Raw genomic sequence first — 21,507 nt, forward strand, 5'->3', positions numbered from 1 at the left:
GGCACAGAGAAAGGATCAAAGTTGGATTTCCTATATTTCTTTACCCAAAATTCAGTAAACATTTCAGGTAAAACATCAAGTATTACACAAAGATTATTTTTAGGTTAATGTACTCTATCAAACACACTCAGGTGACAACAAAGCTTATTGGGCAAAATTCGTAACTTCTTTCCTGCTACTTTTTTCTTAAGTTCCAGCCATAAAATTTATAAAGTGGAAATTTGTGTGCATGCGTGGGGTGGGGGGTGGGGGGGGTTAGGGGTAGAAGTCTTAAATACCCACCAAATTCCAATTATAATACACTCAAAACTTGATATTTTCCCCCTGTGAGTGCTGGCAGACACATATCAGTATGTAATATCTTAGGGTTCACTTTCTCATGCATGTATTCAACTAATATTTACTACGTAGTGACCATGCCAGGCACTACACTGGTCAGACAATAGTGAACAAAACAGACATGGTCCCTGCCCTGACCCATGTCCTGGATCTTAGTCTCAACTCTCACTAACAGTAGGTGAACCATTTATTTCTCTGGCCTCAATTCCCTCATTTGACCAATGGTAACATGAGATAACATTACTATCTTACATTTATTTCAGAGAGACCTTCATAAAGTATCTCATCAGAGCCTCACAAGTATCCTGAGAGTTTGGCAAGACAGGCATCACTGACCTCAGAGGTCCCTTTCAGATCTAGCACTCCATGATTCTACAACCATTTCCTGAGGACAGGCTTCTAACACGGAGAAAAGCACCTGACTGTCTTTTCCAAAATTCCCATTGGAGCTTCAGAAGTCCTAAAGGATATCACCTCAGACAATTTCTTAAGTGAAAGAATTAACAACCGTGTTCTTTGTTCAACACAGCTACACTCACCCTGAAAGATTCAAGATCGTATTAATCAAGAAAACATGAGGTGGTGCGTTTACCATCAGAGGAGGGTGGTGTGGTCCCAAGTGGTGTGGCTGGGGTTGTCGGAGCAGGACTGACAGGGGTTGTCACCAAGCCCATCTCTGGATGACTCTGAAAGAGAACAGAAGCAGGTAAGAAAAGACATAACCTAGTTCTGAGTAGCCTCCCCACAACAGTCTTTCTGGTATTCCTGGCGTCATAATTAGATGGAATGCTCACTGAGGAGGGACCGCTTCTGCATTGAGTTCCCGTGAGAACGTGATTCCTGTTGATGCTTGCTAAATTCTAATAAGAAGCTCTGTGGGCAAGTTTTCTTTAAGCAACTAAGTTCCCATTACATAAGTTTTCTGCAGAACCATGCAAATAAAAAACTGGGGTAAACAAATACCTGAGATTATTCTACCAAAAAGAGGGCATCTACAGTCCTAACTGAACCTGGGAAAGGACTCCTCTCATCAGATCAACCTAAAACACATACATAGACTGTCTTGATGACCACACAGTTGACGAGTAAGTACAGGCGAAGCAAGTGGATAAGAGGTGTTATAAAAAGAGCTAGCAGACAGCAGTCTCCCTGTTCCACAACCAATAAGAGTGTACAGTGTGGAAGCAGAGACATGGGGGAGACATCCACTGGGACCCAAACAGATGACTCCTCTGTCCCTGACCTTCCTTAGCCACCTCTGTCACATTAGCTCTTGAGAATTAAGCTGAGGGGCAGCTATTCCCTTCTCCTCCCCAACAGCTTTTCCAGCCTTTCACCTTCCTCATCCCTCCTTTAACATCAGTGACAGACACCAGACAGCAGATAAACATAATGAGAATGGTGGATAAAATCTCTCATGTTCTCAGTCTTGATAAATAATAAGTGTCCTCATAGGCAGAGCCTAAACCAGCACACTACTTTTTAAGCATGGCCTCATTTTGTTGTTGTTGTTAAATAAAACTCCATCAGTGATTCCATCCATACACATCTGCCCTTTGAGACAGAAAAAAGCATAAACATAAACAAACGTTCTTTTAAAAGAAACCTGCATACATATTTTAAACATTCTGACTCTAAGATACAAACACTTTATCAATTTTTAAAGACAGCTTTCATGGCCAGCACTTGAGCTCCTGGCCTGTTTTAGTCCCTCTCTACCAACTACCGAAGACATCCCAAGCTAGGAAGTGACCTAGCACTCAGGATCCTGTGACTTCCTGCTTTCGATACGCATAGACCATTTTTTCTCCTAACAGCTAGCCTTATGCTAGATACGATACTTTTTACTCTTGTACTCGGGAAATTGGTGAAATAATAAGACAAGTGACTTGGCCTCTTTTATCTCTAGTTGCAATTCCACAGTGGTTTAGGAAGCAGAAAGCCTGACATGAAAATCCATATGGGAATTGCCAGTGAGCAAAATGAAGTAATCTCAACTTGTCTGGGTTAACAGAATCAGTAAACTGGTCAAATGAATTAGTAGACTGGTCAAAACCATTGACTTTGCATACTATCAGACCCGCTTCAGCACTAGATGGAAACATACATAATTGAGGACAACCCGATACAGAGGCAACTAATGCAACTCTTTGTTACTACCACTTACCAATATAAAGCAGGGGTTAAACGGGCAGAGCCAGCGAGGCTTTTCAATGGAGTGAATCTGTATGAAATTCAGGGAGAAGAAGGATTGGAGTTTTTAATATAACCAACCTGGGCTAACACTGTGATGAAGTTGCGATTTAAATGAACAGCTTCATAAAGTGCCAGAAGGATGGCCTCATTGGTTCTAAAGAAAGAAAACAAAGAGAACAAACTGGAGAGGCTCTTATAGTGGAAGAGTTAAAACACTATGACCAACAAGATAAAATTTCACCCAAGTTCCTCATTATCAATCCCTTTGAGTTTCTAATGTTCCCTTTATTTCCTTGTTGGGTTTATGTAAAGGGTATATAGGCAAGGAGTCAGGGCTTTAATTTTAATTCCTTAGGACTAGTTCTTAGTCACTTCATTCCCTACTTTCCTTCTCATTTTTCTACCCCAATTCAGTTAAGTCCTTAACTGGCTCAGACACCTAGCCCCCCTTCATTTCATTCCAGAGACAGCTGAGAACCATTTTTCAGCTTCTTAGGGCTCAACAGACATGTCCAAAGGAGTGGTTTCTAAGGGTCCATTATTGTTTACAACCCAAGAAACATCTGATAAATCACCATAAAAGTTTGAATCCATAAAAGATTAACAAGAGGTAACGTTTCACACTCTTATCCAGCCAGATAGCCCACACTAGAGTTCAAGTCACCGCACAAGAAATGTCAGCCACTTACTGTACTGAGATTTTCTCATGGGCATCTGCTATGAACATGCTGCCCACCTGTGGAAGGAAAGAGGAATTGCAGATTTATAGGAGGGAAATGTGAAAGGGGCTCTGTGCCGGAGAAGCCTTTAAATCAGTGAAAGGACAAGCTGCTTGCAGCCTGAGGGAACAGGGAACTGGCCCACCCATCCTACAGACGAAAACCAGCCCACTTTAAAGATCTTCAAAGAATCACAAGAACTCCACTAAATTGTCTTTCCTTAAGGGGCCTTAAACAGAACAATCAGGACTTTGGTCCAGCTCTCCTCTTCAATGTGTAAGTTCAGTAACCGCTGACAGCAAGTAAATGGTAACCTAGACCTCCTTGTCACTCTGCATCTTTCCCAAAAGTTGCTTATTTGAAGTCAGAAACTAACTTATAAAGAACACCACAGAAAGCACACTGATTTCATCCAACATAGAGCCATCTTTGGAGGAATATCTGGGTTTCAGACCAGAAATGTCTATGTGAGACCCACTTTCAGATCATAAAATCTTTAGTCTGTGTTGTAGGCAGGGCAGCCAAAGAAGTAAATGGAGTAGGCTATCTCCAATACGTGTGATATCAGAGGCACTGAGAAAGATGCCCATCCCTCTAAAAATACTTTTCCATCTGCCTACTGATGCTCCCAAACTATGCAGCTCAAACTTCCTTTGTTGCATACAAAACTTTTCCTTCCTGGCTAAAAGGCCAGGATCCCTGGGAGCAGTATAATTATATCCAATTCATTTAACCAAATACCAACACAGTGCTCATATTGCTCTGACCTCTGAGAAACTATTCACTTATGCTTCAGAGTTAAAGAGCTTATCAGATCCTTTTCTGAGAGCAGACTCTAAGAAAGAAGAAGGGAAGATGACAGGCATTGAGGGGAAAAAGCTGCCTTTTCGGGGATAGATGGATGATTATTTTTTGCAGTGAACTCAAAAACTGTCTTGCCCTGCAGCTGATCACTTGAATACTAATGTCCAAGAAGAAAGACTTTCTAAATCTGCCTAGATTCTAAGACCTGCGAGATTTATCTCTTAAAAATTAGTCCCAGCAGGAGCACCTGGGTGGCTCAGTAGGTTAAGTGACCAACTTCGGCTCAGGTCATGATCTCATGGTTCGTGGATTTGAGCCCCGTGTCAGGCTCCGTGCTGAGCACTTGCTCGGAGCCTGGAGCCTGCTTCAGATTCTGTGTCTCCTTCTCTCTCTGCCCCCTCCCCCGCCTTGTGCTATAAGTCTCATTCTGTCTCTCAAAAATAAATAAATAAATAAATGTAAAAAAAAAAAAATTTAAAAACAAAATTAGTCCCAGCCATTCGCAATTATGTGGATAGAACTAGAGGGTATTATGCTAAGCAAAATTAGTCAGTCAGAGAAAGACAAATATCATATGACTTCACTCACATGAGTACTTTAAGATACAAAACAGATGAACATAAGGGAAGGGAAGCAAAAATAATATAAAAACAGGGAGGGGGACAAAAACATAAGAGACTCTTAAATACGGAGAACAGAGGGTTGCTGTAGGGGTTGTGGGAGAGGGGATGGGCTACATGGGTAAGGGGCATTAAGGAATCCACTCCTGAAATCACTGTTGCACTATATGCTAACTCGGATGTAAATTAAAAAATAAATAAAAAAATAAAATAAAATAAAATAAAATAAAATAAAATAAAATAAAATAAAATAAAATAAAATAAAATAAAATAAAATAAATAAATTAAATTAAATTAAATTAAATTAAATTAAAAAATATTAGTCCCAGGTTACCTGGCCCAAAATGACTATGGTGCCAAGGTTGAGAAACCTTATTCAGAAGTCTTGCAAAATGGACCAGTAACTTTCCTAAACTATGGACCTCTCAGTCCATTAAATCTTTAGATAAGTGGGTCAAATCCACTGCATCAATCCCTCAACTCCAGGACCAGCTATGAGGGCTCAAGTGGCCACAGCAGACAGCCAAGGGGCACTCGGGGCTGGGCTCAGGTCTAAACTTTCCTATTCAATATTCTGTAGGGTCAGTCCTCAAACATAGCCAGCTCTTCAGGAAGCAAAAGTCTGGCTTAATGTGTACCCTTTTTTAGCTTTTATAAAACTGAATTAATTAATTTGAAAAAAATCAATCCCAGAGCAATCGGAGCTCTCCTTTCCTTATCTCACTTGGATTTAGGAATCAATAAAAGAGATACAGCTCTCAAAAATATCTGTTCTTTGGGACTTCTGGGTGGCTCAGTTGGTTAAGCGTCCAACTCTTGATTTCCACTAAGGTCATGATGTCATGGTTCATGGGATAAAGCCCCACAACAGGCTTCTCACTGACAGCTTAGAGCCTGCTTAAGATTCTCTCTCTCTTTCCTTTTTCTGCCCCTCCCCCTGCTTGCACCCGCCCTCTCTCTCTCCCTCTCTCTCTCTCTCTCAAAGATAAACATTCAAAACTCTGCTCTGAGCCACTCTCCCCTCATCATGCCATCATCTCAAACATTTGAACTTCTAAGTACAGATTTGTCTACCCCTGCAGATGCCTTAAGACTCCTGAGCAAGACAGAAAAAACAAGTTGGACTTACCATATTTGTTAAAGCAGAGAAAAAACCACTCTGGTGTTCTTCTTCCTTGTCTTTATATTGCCTGAACAAAAATAACTAAATTCAACTTTAGTATTATTTATCAAGTAGGTCTCCATCCTTGGCATTCTAGATAATCAGGGCAGGGCACTCTTTGAATTCAGTGACTCCAGCAAACAGAAGCATTATGACAATGTAGCCACTCCAGTCTCCCCTGCAAGCTAAGAGGCATGCATGCCTCTGCTCTTGAGGCGGAATGTATCAAAATGCCTGGCTACTTTGGGAGAGAGGCAGAAAGCAAGCTGCAAACGTGTGAAACTGCTCTAACATATGGCTGATCCAGTTATTTCCCAAACAGACTATTACTTGAAAAGTGTAACAGTGAAATTACTTTAAGGCTGTAGAGTGAAAATCTTGTTTGTTTTTGAAGGAAGAGGAGGGAAATCTGTGAGCTAAACTATTTGTGGAGATGGGGCAGATTTGAAATTCCACATCCAATTGTGTGTGAGCAAAGTCTGGAGAGGAACAAGAAAGATACTGCCTGGCCCTTGCCAGGATTAGGAACACTTCTGGTTTCCATTCACTGAATACCAGATCCTTCTTCATCCAAAGCAAAAGGGAAAACAAGCATCAATGAAGAGAGCCCTCAGAAAAGACAGGGACTCTGGGAAGCTGCGGGTGATTCCTGATGAAAAAGAAGTATCCACCAAACTAGAGCTAATTCAATATGTTTTCTCCTTTTATTTATTTTTTAAGTGTACAAAAAAGTGGTGCTTCGTAACCTTTTTTACATAGAAAATGACTTGTATGATACATCGCGCTAAATGGAAGAGCCTGCTTGTGGCTGGAAAACAAGTTAAAATACCCTGCAATAAAATACCAAAGGTTGCAAAAAAAAAAAAAAAAAAAAATGTGTCTAATTGCTTAAATAAAAGATGACACTAACCTGGTGGCTACTTTCCCCCTGGTATTAGAAACAACTCCTGCTGGGGCACCTGAATGGTTCGTCAGTTAAGCGTCTGAGTGTTGGGTCTCAACTCAGGTCACGATCTCATGGTTTGTGAGTTTGAGCCCCATGTCAGGCTCTGGACTGAAGTGCAGAGCCTGCTTGGGATTCTCTCTCTTTCCCACTCTGCCCCTCCCTTGCTCATGCTCTGTCTCTCAAAAAGAAGGAAGGAAGGAAGGAAGGAAGGAAGGAAGGAAGGAAGGAAGGAAGGAAGGAAGGAAGGGAGGGAGGGAGGGAGGGAGGGAGGGAGGGAAAGAGAAAGAGAGAAAGAGAGAAGGAAAGAAGGAAGGAAGGAAGGGAGGAAGGGAGGAAGGGAGGGAGGGAGGGAGGGAGGGAGGGAGGGAGGGAAAGAGAGAGAGAAGGAGAGAAGGAAGGAAGGAAGGAAGGAAGGAAGGAAGGAAGGAAGGAAGGAAGGAAGGAAAAGAAAGAAAAGAAAAGAAAAGAAAAGAAAAGAAAAGAAAAGAAAAGAAAAGAAAAGAAAAGAAAGAAAGAAAAAGGAAGGAAGGAAGGAAGGAAGGAAGGAAGGAAGGAAGGAAGGAAGGAAGGAAGAAACAAACAAACAACCTTTGCTAAGGCCATCAAGCTGAGCTTAGAGCAAATATGTCTACCAGAAGCTAAATCTAAGAATACTCTTCTAGGATAGGTAAGGGAAATTCACCCAAGCACTGGAGCAAACCTGTTTTCTACTCAACCAATTCAAACGAAAATTAGACCCTTCCCTTCTGGAACAGTGGACTTACCTATTATACTCAGATAAAGCCTGGGCAATCACAAGTCCCATTCCCTAGAAAGAAAAAGGATAGCACAGGTGAAATAAGGGGCTGGTGGTGATGCCAGGCCAGGGAAAACACTAAATACAGTCCTGGGGTCCAGATTTTCCTGATCTAACTATCTTAATGTTACTTTAATAGAGTAACAAGGGGGTAGGGGCACAAAACAGACCAGCCCAGATCACTGACAATTTCACTGGGATCATTTTCACCTCAAAAGATAAGACAAAGTTAGAATCTTCAAACAAAAAGCTCTCATGTCTCTAAAACAGTCACAGTAAGAGCGACAATGAGTCTCACGCTAAATGAAGGCGCTTAGAGACAAGCCACTCTCTTTCAGGCCACAGGAAAACAGGAAGGTACCAGGAAGATGCATCCATCTTCTTATCCACTTTCCCTTTAGAACCCGCTAATAAGCATGACACAAAGATCAAGTAAGGCCATGGGATGAATCATGTGTGCTTTTTTTTTCATAAGATAAATTAGAAGAATGAAGAGGGCAATATGCCTGACACCTGGTCATCTTCTTCCTCCCTTAGTCAGAGATCAGATATTCGATCCCAAACTTTCAAGGACATATGTAACAGATACAGAGACCATCCTCCATGCTTCAGCTTCACCAAGTTGGGCTGCAAATGCCATCTAGCCAGTTCTACAAGAAGGGATCTCCCATCAGTTAGTCTTCTAAGCCTCACCGTGTCTTTTTTTTTTATTTTATCTTTACTGACATACAAAATTGTAAGATATCTAAAGTATATACATCGTGGTGATTTGATATATCATCTAAGCCTTCTTATTCTTGGGAATGTAACTTACTGACTCTATAGGATCATCAACCTCAGCACACTGTAACATGAAACATAACCAACCATTTCATCATGATTAGCAAACAAACGTCTCTTCACACCTTCCTTCCATGATGACAAGATTAAAGACAATAAAATAGTCACACTGATGCTCTAAAAGGAAAAGACCAATTCCCTCTTTACAGCCAGATGAAATTAACACAATAGCTCTCTGCTCTCTGTTCTAAATATCAAGTACTTAAACAAACATAAGTACTTAAAACAACATACAAGGATCTACATACTCACATTGAGCGTAGCCTCATCATCCACGATAGACAGCTTCACGATATAAGGATTCACAGACTGTTAAATAAGAGAAGAGATTCAAGGTGAGTTGACTTAGTTAATAACCCATTAGTTATTTAACAAAGTGTTAACAAAAATGGTTCTATAAGGCCCTCTCTCTATAGTGATGTTCCTAATACCCAGATCAAACCCATTCTGCCAACTGACTCCCCCCATTTCCAGTAAATCTCTCAGTGTGCATGGGCAACCACCACACACACACACACACACACACACACACACACACACACACCAGTTCTGTTCTACTTGCATTTTCCTCTAGGCTGGATCGGTCCAGGCCTGTGTCTGCCACTTCTCCCATCTTTCCATCTTATTTATTTCTAAGAAGTGAACACTCCACAAAACTCATTTTGTCCTATCCTACCAATAATCTGAGTCCAGAGGGACAGCAGTCTTGGGGGAACATAAAAGCTTCTTTGCCATAAGGCACAGATGTATAAGTTGTTAACTTACAGTCTCATCCCAAAGGCTCCCTAACCATTCCACAAACTATATGCAAGGACTGATTCACCCACCCGTAAAACAAAGCCACCTTGGGGGTGGAAAGTGGCAGCTGCTTAACAGCCAGAGAGGCCATTTATGGATCTGATACCCAAATAACACTGCAGGGGAACTGAAAAAAAAAGATGTAATTACCCAAACTACAATCTGGTCAGAACACTGGGATTTAATGATTGTCCCATCACTTACAACATTGGAAGATTTCTTGAGTTTTCCCAGACCCAATCTCAGCTGGGCAGCATATAGAAATGGACATATATTTAAACTCATTATGCAGTTGGGCCATATCCTACCAGTGGGATGAAAACCAATGACCTGCTCACCTTAAAAACATCCCACACAAGGGATGTAAGGAAAGACCTCACCTAGATCAGCCACCAATTTTAACCCAAGGGAAGCAAAGAACAATATTGGTAGTTTCTACAGCACCCAAGAAAACTCATCACTGAGAATCTGGGAAACCCCCCACATAGACTTTATTTAATCAAGTTTCTGAGGGTATCTTTTGAATGTCAACTGGGAATAGAAAAAGAGACAACTTTACTTTCTTAAGAGCCCAAATGTTTGCAATGTTTTCTACAACAAAACCCAAGGAGGTAAAATCCACTCCATTTGCCACTTGATCTGAAAGAGGAAGGCTCTCTACACTGCTTCCTATAACCAGTAGTCAAATCCTGCTGATGCTGCAGATGTCAGACAAGGTCCAATGCAAGTGGGTCCTTGGAAAAGAAATTGGCAGTAGGCTGACTTAGAGATGCCACAATGAAGAGAACACCACTAGAAGGAGCAGGCCACTGCTTCTTGGCATAATCTTTAAAACGTCCTTGTCACCCACCGTCCCAAAAGTCCAGTTTTAGGTAATGATAAAGATCATCTGATTACCAAGAACAACCTATCTTTAGCAGTTGAGGAAAAGGGAAGGTGGCTAAAAGCAAAGGTTTGGGTTCTAGCTCCTCTACTTACTAATTGTGACAAGTTAGGCACCTTTATTAACCCAAGCTCAACTTCCTCATCTTCAAAATGGGGACAATATTTTCTTTCTCAGGGTTGCCATAAGACTTAAAAATGAATTAAGACATGTAAAATCCTTAGCATAGTATCTAGCATACGGTGAGGGCTACATGATCGGTAACTATGTATTTGCTTCTTCAACATTTTTATCATGTTTGAAGGAAAACTCTTTAAGAAAAAAAAGAAAACGAGAAGGATCAATTTGTAACTGGACAATAAACAAGTCTGTAATTTCTGGGAAACATCATGTCCAACTGGGGAATGAGTCACGTCATTACAGGAGACTGGGCAAACCGAGAAGGCCAGGATCTTAATGCTGTGAAAATTTCTATTCTACCAGATACTGATTTTCCTTAACACTGTATGCCTGTTGTGCTGGTCACGTTTTCTAAACTGAAAGCAATCTACTTCTCATCCACAAGACAGAATTACAAACTCTGTGAGCCTATACAGGATCACTCTAATAGGATTCTGCCTTCATTTGATCTAAACCATACCCATCATTTTTCATTGGCTTTTGCGGGGGGGGGGGGGGGAGGGGGAGGAATCTCTTCTATCCCCTTAGATGAAATAACAAAAATGGAATGCACTAATTCAGGTGACGAAGAATTATTTACATTTACTACATGATGTCTTTTCCATCACTTCCATTCCTTAAGTCCAACAACCTTATCTGCCTTCTCTGCGTTTAGGTGGGTGCCCAGTCTCCCTGGAGCCCTCTGCACCTTGCTAAAAGGTTGCAACTTTCCCTATCCATCATGGGATGGATTGTGGTGGTAGCTAGAATCTGTCCTCCCCAGCATGCATCCTCTCATACTAGTTTGCATAAAATTTTACCAGCTTTTGGTTTTGCTATGTTCATCTGGAATTCCTCATGTGCCTGTCAAAAACCTTCCTGCTCCATGGTCACTAGGTTTCCTTAATGGTTTCTGATGAGTGACTTCTATCAAAAGCTGCAAAGCCCAGATAAATTATGCCCACTAGCTTGCCCTTGCCTACTATACTAATTCTTCTGAGGCTTCTGACAGACTAGAGATGCATACCTCACTCCAGAAATATGATTTTCTCTAGTTCCTTGTCCCTGTCTAATTTTTCAGGCTGACATTTCAAAGAGCCCTACTGGGCTGAACCAGGGTTCAGTTCACATTTAGAGAAACCAAGCCATTGCCTCAGATTGGCCTGCATCCAGCAGAATGTTCAGAAAATATTCATTACTGATGAGGGCGCTTTCCTATAACGTACAACTCAACTTTCATTAACTATCTCCAGCATTTTTCCTCAGTTACTTCTCTTGCTATTGTAATAAGGCCACAGTGGCTTTTACACATGACAGAGATCAAAATGGCTACCATGCCAACCCCTCCAGATCACCAGTAAAACAGGTGTTGGTGATACATTACATATTTATTAGTAGCTCCACACACCATTTGTAAGCTACTCCAAGAAAATTAAAGCAATCAACTCCTGGGATCCCTAACACAGTAACATTGCTCCACATATTCCAGTCCCTCTTTAAGTATTCCTTTCTCACAGCCTCCCCTTCTTCCATACTTCTCCTTATAAGAATAAGCTCCAGATTTTGTTACCCATCACTCTTGACTTGACTAAGAACCATCTCAGAAATCACTAAGTGGGGCACATGGCTGGCTCAGTTGATGAAGCATGTGACTCTTGATCTCAGTGGTATGAGTTTGAGCCCCACGCTGGGGTAGAGACTACTTAAAAATAAAAAATTTTAAGGGCGCCTGGGTGGCTCAGTCAGTTAAGTGTCTGACTCTTGATTTCGGCTCAGATCATGATCTCCCAATCATGAGGATCAAGCCCCACCTCAGTCTCCGTGCTGAACTGAGCATGAAGCCTGCTTAGGATTCTCTCTCTTCTGCCCCTCTCCCCTTCTCCCGTACATACACTCTCTCTCTCAAAAATAAACAAACATTTAAGGGGCACCTGGGTGGCTCAGTCAGTTGGGCATCCGACTTCGGCTCAAGTCATGATCTCGTGGTCCGTGGATTTGAGCCGCGTGTTGGGCTCTGTGCTGATAGCTCAGGGCCTGGAGCCTGCTTCAGATTCTGTGTCTCCCTCTCTCTCTCTGCCTCTCCCCGATTTGTGCTCTATCTCTCTCTCCCTCTCAAAAATAAACATTAAGAATAAATTAAAAATTAACATTTTTAAAAATTAAATTACAAGAAAAGAAATCTTAAAAGAAAATCATTGACTGAGGATCCAGAAGCTCACAAACGAAAAGCCTCCCTCCAGCTGGCTCATTTCTCATAGCAATGCTACTCGCTAAGTGAAGAAAGTCAGGTTACCTCAAGGCAGCTCCTGGATTCTGGGTTCAACCCTTAGTGTCCAGAGCCCAGTGCCAAATGCTCCCTATCCCTCCAAAGCAATCCCCAGTGAGGCCCCTGGTCTTCCGTGAGCCCCACCTTCCTTTTCTGTGTGTTCTCCCTTTTAAGAAGAATCAAGTAGAGGTATAAAATCAAATACAAATCTCTGAGTTCTGCTCTTCATCTCAAAAACTTGTAAATCTGTCCCTGATTAGCTCAGGAACAAAGAGAATTCCAGAACTGACATGAGTAAGGCTCTGTCTTCAATTCTCCATTAAAATCAAAAAGAGTTCCCAGACCAACATACACAAGTGGTCCGCATTAAGGAAATCCAACACACAAAAGTCCAATCTTTCAAAACAGATGTGTTAGGTCAGTGGTTCCCAATCCTGGCTAATCATCATACTCAACAGGAGAATAAAAAACAACCACCACCACCACGAACAACAACAACAACAACAGATTCCCAGTTCCTACCTCCAAGAGATTTGGATTCAGTGTGTCCAGAGTAAAGCCCAGAAATTTCTTCTTTTTGAAAAGTTCCTAGGTGATTCCAATGATAAACTAGGTTTGGGAACCACTACATTAAGGGATATTCACTCACTTTATTAGAAGTTGTACCACGGGATTCCTTTAAATGGCTATACCCTCTGCCCCAAGCATTTAATATAGAAGTTTTAGAATTTGGTTAATCAAAGTTAATCTATATACCATTTACCAAGAACATGTCTTCTATGTTAAAGTCCTCTAGGAGTGGCCACACTTAGGAAGATTATAGAAAGATTATAAGTGTCCATTAAGGGGCCCACTCACCTCATATTTTCTGTAATTCACCAACAAAGCCAAGAGGACAACAGCATCATACCCATGCTCCCTGCGACTTGGGGGGTGGGAGAGTATCTGTAACATGAACCAGAAATGCATGAGTGCTAACTCCTAGTTCCTAGGAATGCTGACAGAGAAGATTTGAGGAGGCGGTTTACCCAAAAGAGAAAGAGAGAATGGGGGAAATGACCTACCTGTAAAATTGCTTCAAATATGCTGTTGATCATCACATACTCTAGGATAGTGTTCTGGCTGATGTTATCTGTCACCTAAATGCAATAAAAGGCTTTTTAGGGGCGCCTGCGTGGCTCAGTCGGTTAAGCATCTGACTTTGGCTCAGGTCATGATCTTATGATTCAGGGGTTCAAGCTCCACATTGCTCGCTGCTGTCAGCACAGAGCCCGTTTCAGATCCTCTGTCCTCCCCTCCCTCTGCCCCTCCCACATTGGTTCTCTCTCTCTCTCTCTCTCTCTCTCTCTCTAAGATAAATAAATATTTTTTTAAAAGGCTATTACTGAGGCACTCTACTATCTCAAGTATAACTCCTCCCCCACTATCTAAGAGAATCAGAAATGTTAAAACATTCTACTAGATACTTAGTAGACTTTTAATAAGCACCTCTGAAGCTGCCAGAGCCTTAATAGTCAGACACGAGAAGGGTAAGAAATGAGCAAATTAAAACTTCCCGAATCTCTGAATGTACTGTTTCTCTCACACCCTCACTTAAGCATTTACTTCAGTTTTGGGGGGGTTTCATTCCTCAAATGCACAGAAAGAAGTTTATGATCCAGAAGACTTTGAGTGATGGCAGGGAAAAGGAATTACTTGAAGTAAATGAACAACACCCCGCCCTCCTCCCACTAGAAGGTACGGGCCAGCTTCCAGTTATGTCAAAATCAGAACAAATAACTATTGAGAATCACAAAAACTGTTTCCAAATGAGACCTGATGAGAAGAGCAAATCTGACAATTCAGAAGACAAGAATTCTGCAGGGGTAGTACCTCTAAAGTGAGAAATATCATCTATCCCATAGGCTAAAAATGCCAATGGTTGCGAAGAGCAGCTTCCAGGAAGTGAAAGCCCATTCATCTAACTTCCTTCTACACATTCACATGCAATGGAGTGATATGATGCCCCAGCAGAGAATTTTTTTTTCCTCTTTTCCTTTCTAACTTTGGGCTCAAGCATTCAAATAAGCTTGCTCCTACTGTAATACCCTTGATAGAGAAACATATAAATGGGTCACTTACGGTCACTAAGCAAAGGAGAAGTTTCAGACATAAACTCTTCAGACTTTCAGAACCTTCTGCACAAAGCAATGAATCCAAACTCTCCATCAAGTTCTGAGAAAGAGATCCATTAAGTATTAAAACATACCAAGTAACGTCTCTACTGTGTCTCTGTCCAACTCTGGGTTTATGTTACACAGGGTAATGTGTACAACATTCAATGAAGCAACCATATCACTCCTTCAGGCCTAGCCCTTGCAAGATCAGACAAAGAAAAGTAAGACTTCAAAGCGTAGCTATTTGGGGAAAAATGCTTTAGAACAACAGCACAGAATAATAAAGAATTCACTACTTCATCAAATGAATGTTTGCAACCTATCATTCTCATGACCTTTAGAATAGAATGAAGTAAGGGTGCCTGAGTGGCTCAGTGGTTAAGCATCCAGCTTTGGCTCAGGTCATGATCTCATGGTAGATGGGTTTGAGCCCTGTGTTGGGCTCTGTGCTGACAGCTCAGAGCCTAGAGCCTGCTTCGGATTCTATCTCCCTCTCTTTCTCTGCCCCTCTCCTGCCTGCATGCTATCTATCTATCTCTCTCTCTCTCTCTCTCTCTCTCTCTCTCTCTCTCAAAAATAATCTAAAAAATTTTGTAAATGTTTAATAGAAGTAAATTTTTTAAAGGCTAATAACAGTGGTTGAATAATAAATTAAAAACGATAAACTAATTCAATTAAATTAATTCAATTACATTAGGAAAAAATAAGTGGTTAAAAAAAGTGGTTAAAGACCAATAATGGTTAAAAAAGATTAATAATGGTCAAATAACTATAGATAAGTTTCACTATCTGATAAAATATATCATTTGATGGAGGCACGCTGAATAAACAACAAAGAGACAATATCGCTACTAGCCATCACTGGCCGTATACACTATCCAACAAAACTAGCTGTGTCCACCTTGGTCGATTCTACTAGACAATGTGACTGGAGTATATCACTTGTACTAACAACCAGCTCTCAGACCCAATGTAATCAAAAGATGAAACCCTCACACACTACAACAGAAGGAATAAGAAAAGAAATATTTTACATTAAATAAAGGAGGAGAATGAATGAAGAATAGGATTTAGCATGCTGAAAGCTCAAGTGAAAGTTCAAAATTAGTTACTTCAATTCAACAAATATATGGTGAAGGTCTACTATATGCTAAATATTGTGCTTTCAAAGAATTCAAGAAGAAAAATTAGATAATGGCCTCTGCTCTCAAGGCATTTTTAGTCTACTGGAAGAGAAAAATAAGCAGTTTTAATTGAATGGTTACTATGACAGAAATATACATGGAAAAGGGGAATTATCTCAGAAGTCACCTATTCCAAGACTCCTAAGGGGTGGGTTATATTTTGGAAAATCAGTAGGAGTTAATTAAAACTTGATGAGGAAAAGAATTCTAGACAGGCAATAGCATGATCAAAGACACATGAGGAATGAAACGGCCCTGGGTGTGGAGTTGGAACACAAGTAGTTTATTATTATGAAAGTACAGAGGGAAACACAGTGGTGAGAGAGACTAGAGAAATAAATAGGGAGCAGGTCATGAAAGCTATATAAAGCTAACTAGGGAGTTTGGTCTTTATCCTGTTATTGATGGGAAACTAATGAAGGGTTTTAAGCAGCAGAGATTTGAGTGTAAAATACATCACTGTGGTATCAGTGTGGATGACAGGTTTAAAGATGGTAAGCCTGAAGGGAGGGAGACAAATGAGAACTAATCTAGCAATTTTCTGAAGAAGCTGCCATGTCTTATTTGCCTGTGTATCCCGTGTGCCTGGCACATTGGAGCCTAACCAACATTTGTCAAAAGAATGAATGAAGGCATCACTGAAATGGTTCTGGTGAGAGATAATGGGGACACTGGCAGTAGGGGGAAAAAAGCAAAGACAGGTATGAAAAATATGAACTGAGGCAAAATTAGATGAACATGGTGATCATCTGGATATGAAAGATGAGAGGAAGAGTCAAGGATGACTCCAGCTTTTGGCTTGGGTGACTGAGATGACAGGAGAGCCCATTCTAACAGGGAATGAATGAGGAAGAACAGATGAAGGGAAAATAAGGAGTTCCATTTTGTAGATGTCAAGCAAGAGGTACTTTAGGGATGTATGAGTGGGTAAATTCAGCAACTGCTTACAGAGTATACAACTCTGAGCCTCATGAGGGGATGTTAAGACTAACAATAGAGACTTAGTAATCAGCAGCATATAGACAATAGTGAGAACTACAAGAATGAGAGCGAGATCTGAGATTTTACCATGATATATACATAGGAGCAGTAGAGGCTTGGAAAACTGACTCCAAGTACTAAGTCTTCATGTACTTACAACTACATATTCATAACTTGTAAAAAATAATCTGATCGCTATAAGGATTCTTTGTCACATAGATTATTTCAAATTCAGAGAATGACAGAAGACTAGTTCTTCAAAGTTCATATTATAAACAACATTCACTCAAGATAGTGTCAAACATTACAAATCAGATATCTGATAAGGGACTTCTATCCAAAATATATAAAGAACTCCAACTCAACAATATAAAACAAATAACTCAATCTAGAAATGGGCAAAGGATTTGAATAAATATTTCTACCCCCCCAAAAAATATATATATACATATACATATACACGTATATATATGAGAGACAAAAACAATTGTTGACGAGGATGTGGAAAAACTGGAATGCTTATACACTGCTGATGGAAATGTAAAATGGTATACTAACTTTAGAAAACAGTTTGGAAGCTCCTTGAAATATTAAACATAGAGTTATCATATGACCCAACAATTCTCCTCCTATGTATATACCCAAGAGAATTGAAAACATACATCCACACAAAATCTTGTTCATGAATGTTCACAGCAGCATTATTGATAATAGCCAAAATACTGAAATATCCCACATGTCTATCAACTGATGAATGAATAAATTTGATGTGGTACTTTCATAAAATGAAGTATCAGCCATTAAAAGGAATGAAGCACTAACACATGCCACAACACGGGTGGACCCTGAAAACATTATGCTAAGTGCAAGAAGCTAGACACAGAAGACCACGTATGATTCCATTTAGATGAGATGTCCAGAATAGGTAAACCAATAAAGACATAAAGCAGATTAATAGTTGCCAGGGGCTAGAGAGAAGGGGGAATGGAGAATGACTGCTAATGGGAACATGTATTCTTTTTGGAGTGATAAAAATGTTCCAAAATTAACAGTGAATATACTAAAAACTACTCAATGAGGGGTGCCTGGCTGGCTCAGTCGGTAAAGCATGTGACTCTTGATCTCAGGGTTGTGAGTTTGAGCCCCATGGTGTTGGATATAGAGATTACTTAAATATAAAATCTTAAAACAAAAAACCACTGAATTACATACTTTAAAAGGGTGAATTGTATATGTGAACTATCTATCAATAAAGCTATTACTTTAAAAGTGTCAAACAGTAGAAATAAAAATTCTGGTAAAGCCATTATGTAAATAAGAAAACTTAAGTTTAGAACTGAAGTTACCCCTGTATATTACATTACCCTTGTTATATATTATTTGAGTTCATAAGTGTTTTTAAGAACGTATGAGCACATGATACAAATCATAAAATAAACTGCTCAGTCTTTATCCTGCAGGGGAAGGATACTTCAAATTTGAATTTCAAATTTTCCTCTATTCAGATAAACAAATTTGTAAAACAAAAATATCCAAATTCAAGAACAAATTCAACCATTTCTATCCACCTGAGTGCAAATCTTCTAGTACATTAACTGTCTGCAGATGGTATCCGCAAACAGCTGTCAGAAGCAGCCATCCACAAGCACATCTACAACTTACGCCTCACCTTCATGCACAACTCTGCCTTGTCAAAGCCCATCAGCATGTTGATGATGTCAAACCCAGAGGTAGATTTATTCTTTTGATGGACTCCTCGAATGAGTGCACACAAGGTCTGCAGAGATTAGAGAAAGAATTCTTTTGTAGAAAGGAAGTCTCAAAACGTGAAGGGCACTGGATCTGTCGCCTCACATTGCCACCTCAGAACCTCCTCCTTACACAGCTGACATTCAATTGCTCTATCACTCTAAGCTTCAAAACAGTCGGAGTCTTACTACGTGCAAAATCCAGACATTAAAAGAGGAACAGCACTTGAAATTGTTGCCATCTTTTTTGTTGTTGTTTTTTAGTCATCCTCTTTGCAAAAATTGCATTGCAGACAAAGACTGGAAGGTGAATTCAAAAATAACAACAGTTCTTGAGCTTGAGTCATGGGATTGGTGGAGCTTTTTTCCTTTACTTAAAATTCATTACCGTATTTACATTTTAGTTTATAATTCTTAGTATTTTTTAATAACTACAAAAGTTATTTTGGTCCATATGATAACCAGTTGCTTCAAATCTTAAATTCATGGGGCGCCTGGGAGGCTCTGTCAGTTGAGCGACTGGCTCTTGATTTCGGCTCAGGTCATGATCTTGCAGTTCGTGAGATCGAGCCCCACGTTGAGCTCTGCGCTGACAGCGTGAAGCCTGCTTGGGATTCTCTCCCTCTCTCTCTCTCTCTCTGCCACTCCCCTGCTCGTGCTCGCTCGCTTGCTCTCTCTTTCAAAATAAATAAATAAACATGAAAAAAAAATCTTAAATTCATTATAATCTCCATTCACTACTGACTAGCTGTGTAAACCTGGACAAGTTAGTTAACTTTTCAGCGCCTCAGTTTTCTCATCTATAAAATGGGAATGACAATAATAGCACCCATCTCATAGGGATGTTGTGAGAACTATGAGAATTAAAACACTTGGAATAGTCCCTGGAACTTTATTAATGCTCTAAGAATAGTGCCTGAAACTTTTTAAAGCTCAACAAGTATCAGCCATTTTAATAATATACCATATTTTTATGGGTTACCAAGTGACTTAATGTTAATTTACTTCCACTGAACTAAAAACAGTTTACCATTCATGCCTCCATAGTGAGCTACTGCAATTATAGGAAGTACAATTTCCAACTTTCATTTCAGCTTTCAGTGAACCCCTACAACTGCAATACCCAAAATGCAGAATCTACTGTTAACTTTGTTAACACAACTACAAGGTAAACATGGTCCTTCTTTCTGGGACATCAGCTCAACAGGTAATTTCTACAATCTACAGATGAGAAAACTGGGGCTCACAAAGTGATTTGCCCAACTAGGAAGTTAGAAACTTAAACCCAATCTATCAAAAGTTCCAGGGGTGCCTGGGTGTCTCAGTTGGTTGAGCGTCCAACTCTTGATTTCAGCTCAGGTCATGATCCCAGGGTCATGGGATTGAGCCCCACATTGGGCTCTGTGCTTAGTAGGGAGACTGCTTAAGATTCTCTTTCTCTCACTCTGCCTCTCTCCTCCACCCGCATGCTCTCTTTCTCTAAAATAAAAAAATAATATCAAAATTTCCAATAAAATCCTTCATGTTGTCATGGATTCTTCATATTCTAAGCTTGTCAATCACTGCCCTAGCTACTCAGCCTGATCTAAGATGCACCGGAGTTACTGGACTATAAACTTAGAAATTTTGCCCATGATTCATTCAATAAAAATTTACTTCTAAAGTCCTACTTGCCAGGCACTGTACTATACACTAGGAACAAAGTACCGAATGAAACTAACAAAGTCTTTGCTCTCAAGAAACCTGTAATGTGGGGCGCCTGGGTGGCGCAGTCGGTTAAGCGTCCGACTTCAGCCAGGTCACGATCTCGCGGTCCGTGAGTTCGAGCCCCGCGTCAGGCTCTGGGCTGATGGCTCAGAGCCTGGAGCGTGTTTCCGATTCTGTGTCTCCCTCTCTCTCTGCCCCTGCCCCGTTCATGCTCTGTCTCTCTCTGTCCCAAAAATAAATAAACGTTGAAAAACAAAATTTTTTTTAAAAAAAGAAACCTGTAATGTATCCCCATTATCCCAATGCTTGGCACATAACAGTCATTCAAGAAATAATTATTCAGTGCATCTTTCCCATGAATATGTGACTTAGCATTAAGAACAATGATTCTTAATGTTTTCTGAGTTACAGACCCTTTTGAGAATCTGACGAAAGCTCTCTTTTCAGAAAAAAATAGCCACATACACCTAAAATATTACATATAACTTCAGGAGTCAAGGACCCTCTGAAACCTCAAATTAAGAACTCCTGATCTAGTGAGAAAATACTGTTTTAAGAATAATCTCTTGGGGCGCCTGGGTGGCATAGTCGGTTAAGCGTCCGACTTCAACCAGGTCACGATCTCGCGGTCCGTGAGTTCGAGCCCCGCGTCAGGCTCTGGGCTGATGGCTCAGAGCCTGGAGCCTGTTTCCGATTCTGTGTCTCCCTCTCTCTCTGCCCCTCCCCCGTTCATGCTCTGTCTCTCTCTGTCCCAAAAATAAATAAAAACATTGAAAAAAAAATTAAAAAAAAAAAAAAGAATAATCTCTTCTGGGGGTGCCTGGGTGGCTCAGTCGGTTGAGTGTCCGACTCTTGATTTTGGCTCAGGTCATGATTTTGGTCCCAGGGTCATGAGGTCAAGCCCCTCATCAGGCTCTGTGCTGAGTGTGGAGCCTGCTTAAAATTCTCTCTCTCTCTCTCTCTCTCTCTCTCTCCCTGCCCCTCCCCCCCGTTCATGCTCTCTCGCTCTCTCAAAAATTAAAAAAAAATTTTTTTTTAAATCTCTTCTGATTTTTGCTAGACTAACTATCCCTACCTCATAGTTTCCCCTCTATCTCTTCCTTTCCTCAAATAATCAAGAATTCTGTCCATCTGTCTTGGCTTTAGATCAAATCATACAATGAACAAGATGACTAGTATAAGTGTCAATTTGTTTAGCCAGGA

General features: G+C 40.5%; 1 protein-coding gene across 3 annotated transcripts in view; it reads right to left on the reverse strand.

Annotated features, from left to right (window-relative positions):
* Nucleotides 1-21,507, reverse strand: part of ARMH3 (armadillo like helical domain containing 3) — a 173,485-nt gene that overhangs the window by 135,030 nt on the left and 16,948 nt on the right. For all 3 annotated transcript variants that reach the window (XM_003994351.6, XM_045040596.1, XM_045040597.1), the window contains 10 exons: nt 18,519-18,626; nt 14,650-14,742; nt 13,593-13,667; nt 13,387-13,473; nt 8,675-8,731; nt 7,551-7,594; nt 5,808-5,868; nt 3,225-3,271; nt 2,614-2,689; nt 932-1,025 (listed from right to left, as the gene is read on the reverse strand). In XM_003994351.6, coding sequence (XP_003994400.1) covers nt 932-1,025; nt 2,614-2,689; nt 3,225-3,271; nt 5,808-5,868; nt 7,551-7,594; nt 8,675-8,731; nt 13,387-13,473; nt 13,593-13,667; nt 14,650-14,742; nt 18,519-18,626 — 742 coding nt within the window. The remainder of the gene's footprint in view (nt 1-931; nt 1,026-2,613; nt 2,690-3,224; nt 3,272-5,807; nt 5,869-7,550; nt 7,595-8,674; nt 8,732-13,386; nt 13,474-13,592; nt 13,668-14,649; nt 14,743-18,518; nt 18,627-21,507) is intronic.

The sequence above is a fragment of the Felis catus genome, chromosome D2 (assembly GCF_018350175.1).
Source record: "Felis catus isolate Fca126 chromosome D2, F.catus_Fca126_mat1.0, whole genome shotgun sequence".
Classification (NCBI taxonomy): Eukaryota; Metazoa; Chordata; class Mammalia; order Carnivora; family Felidae; genus Felis; species Felis catus.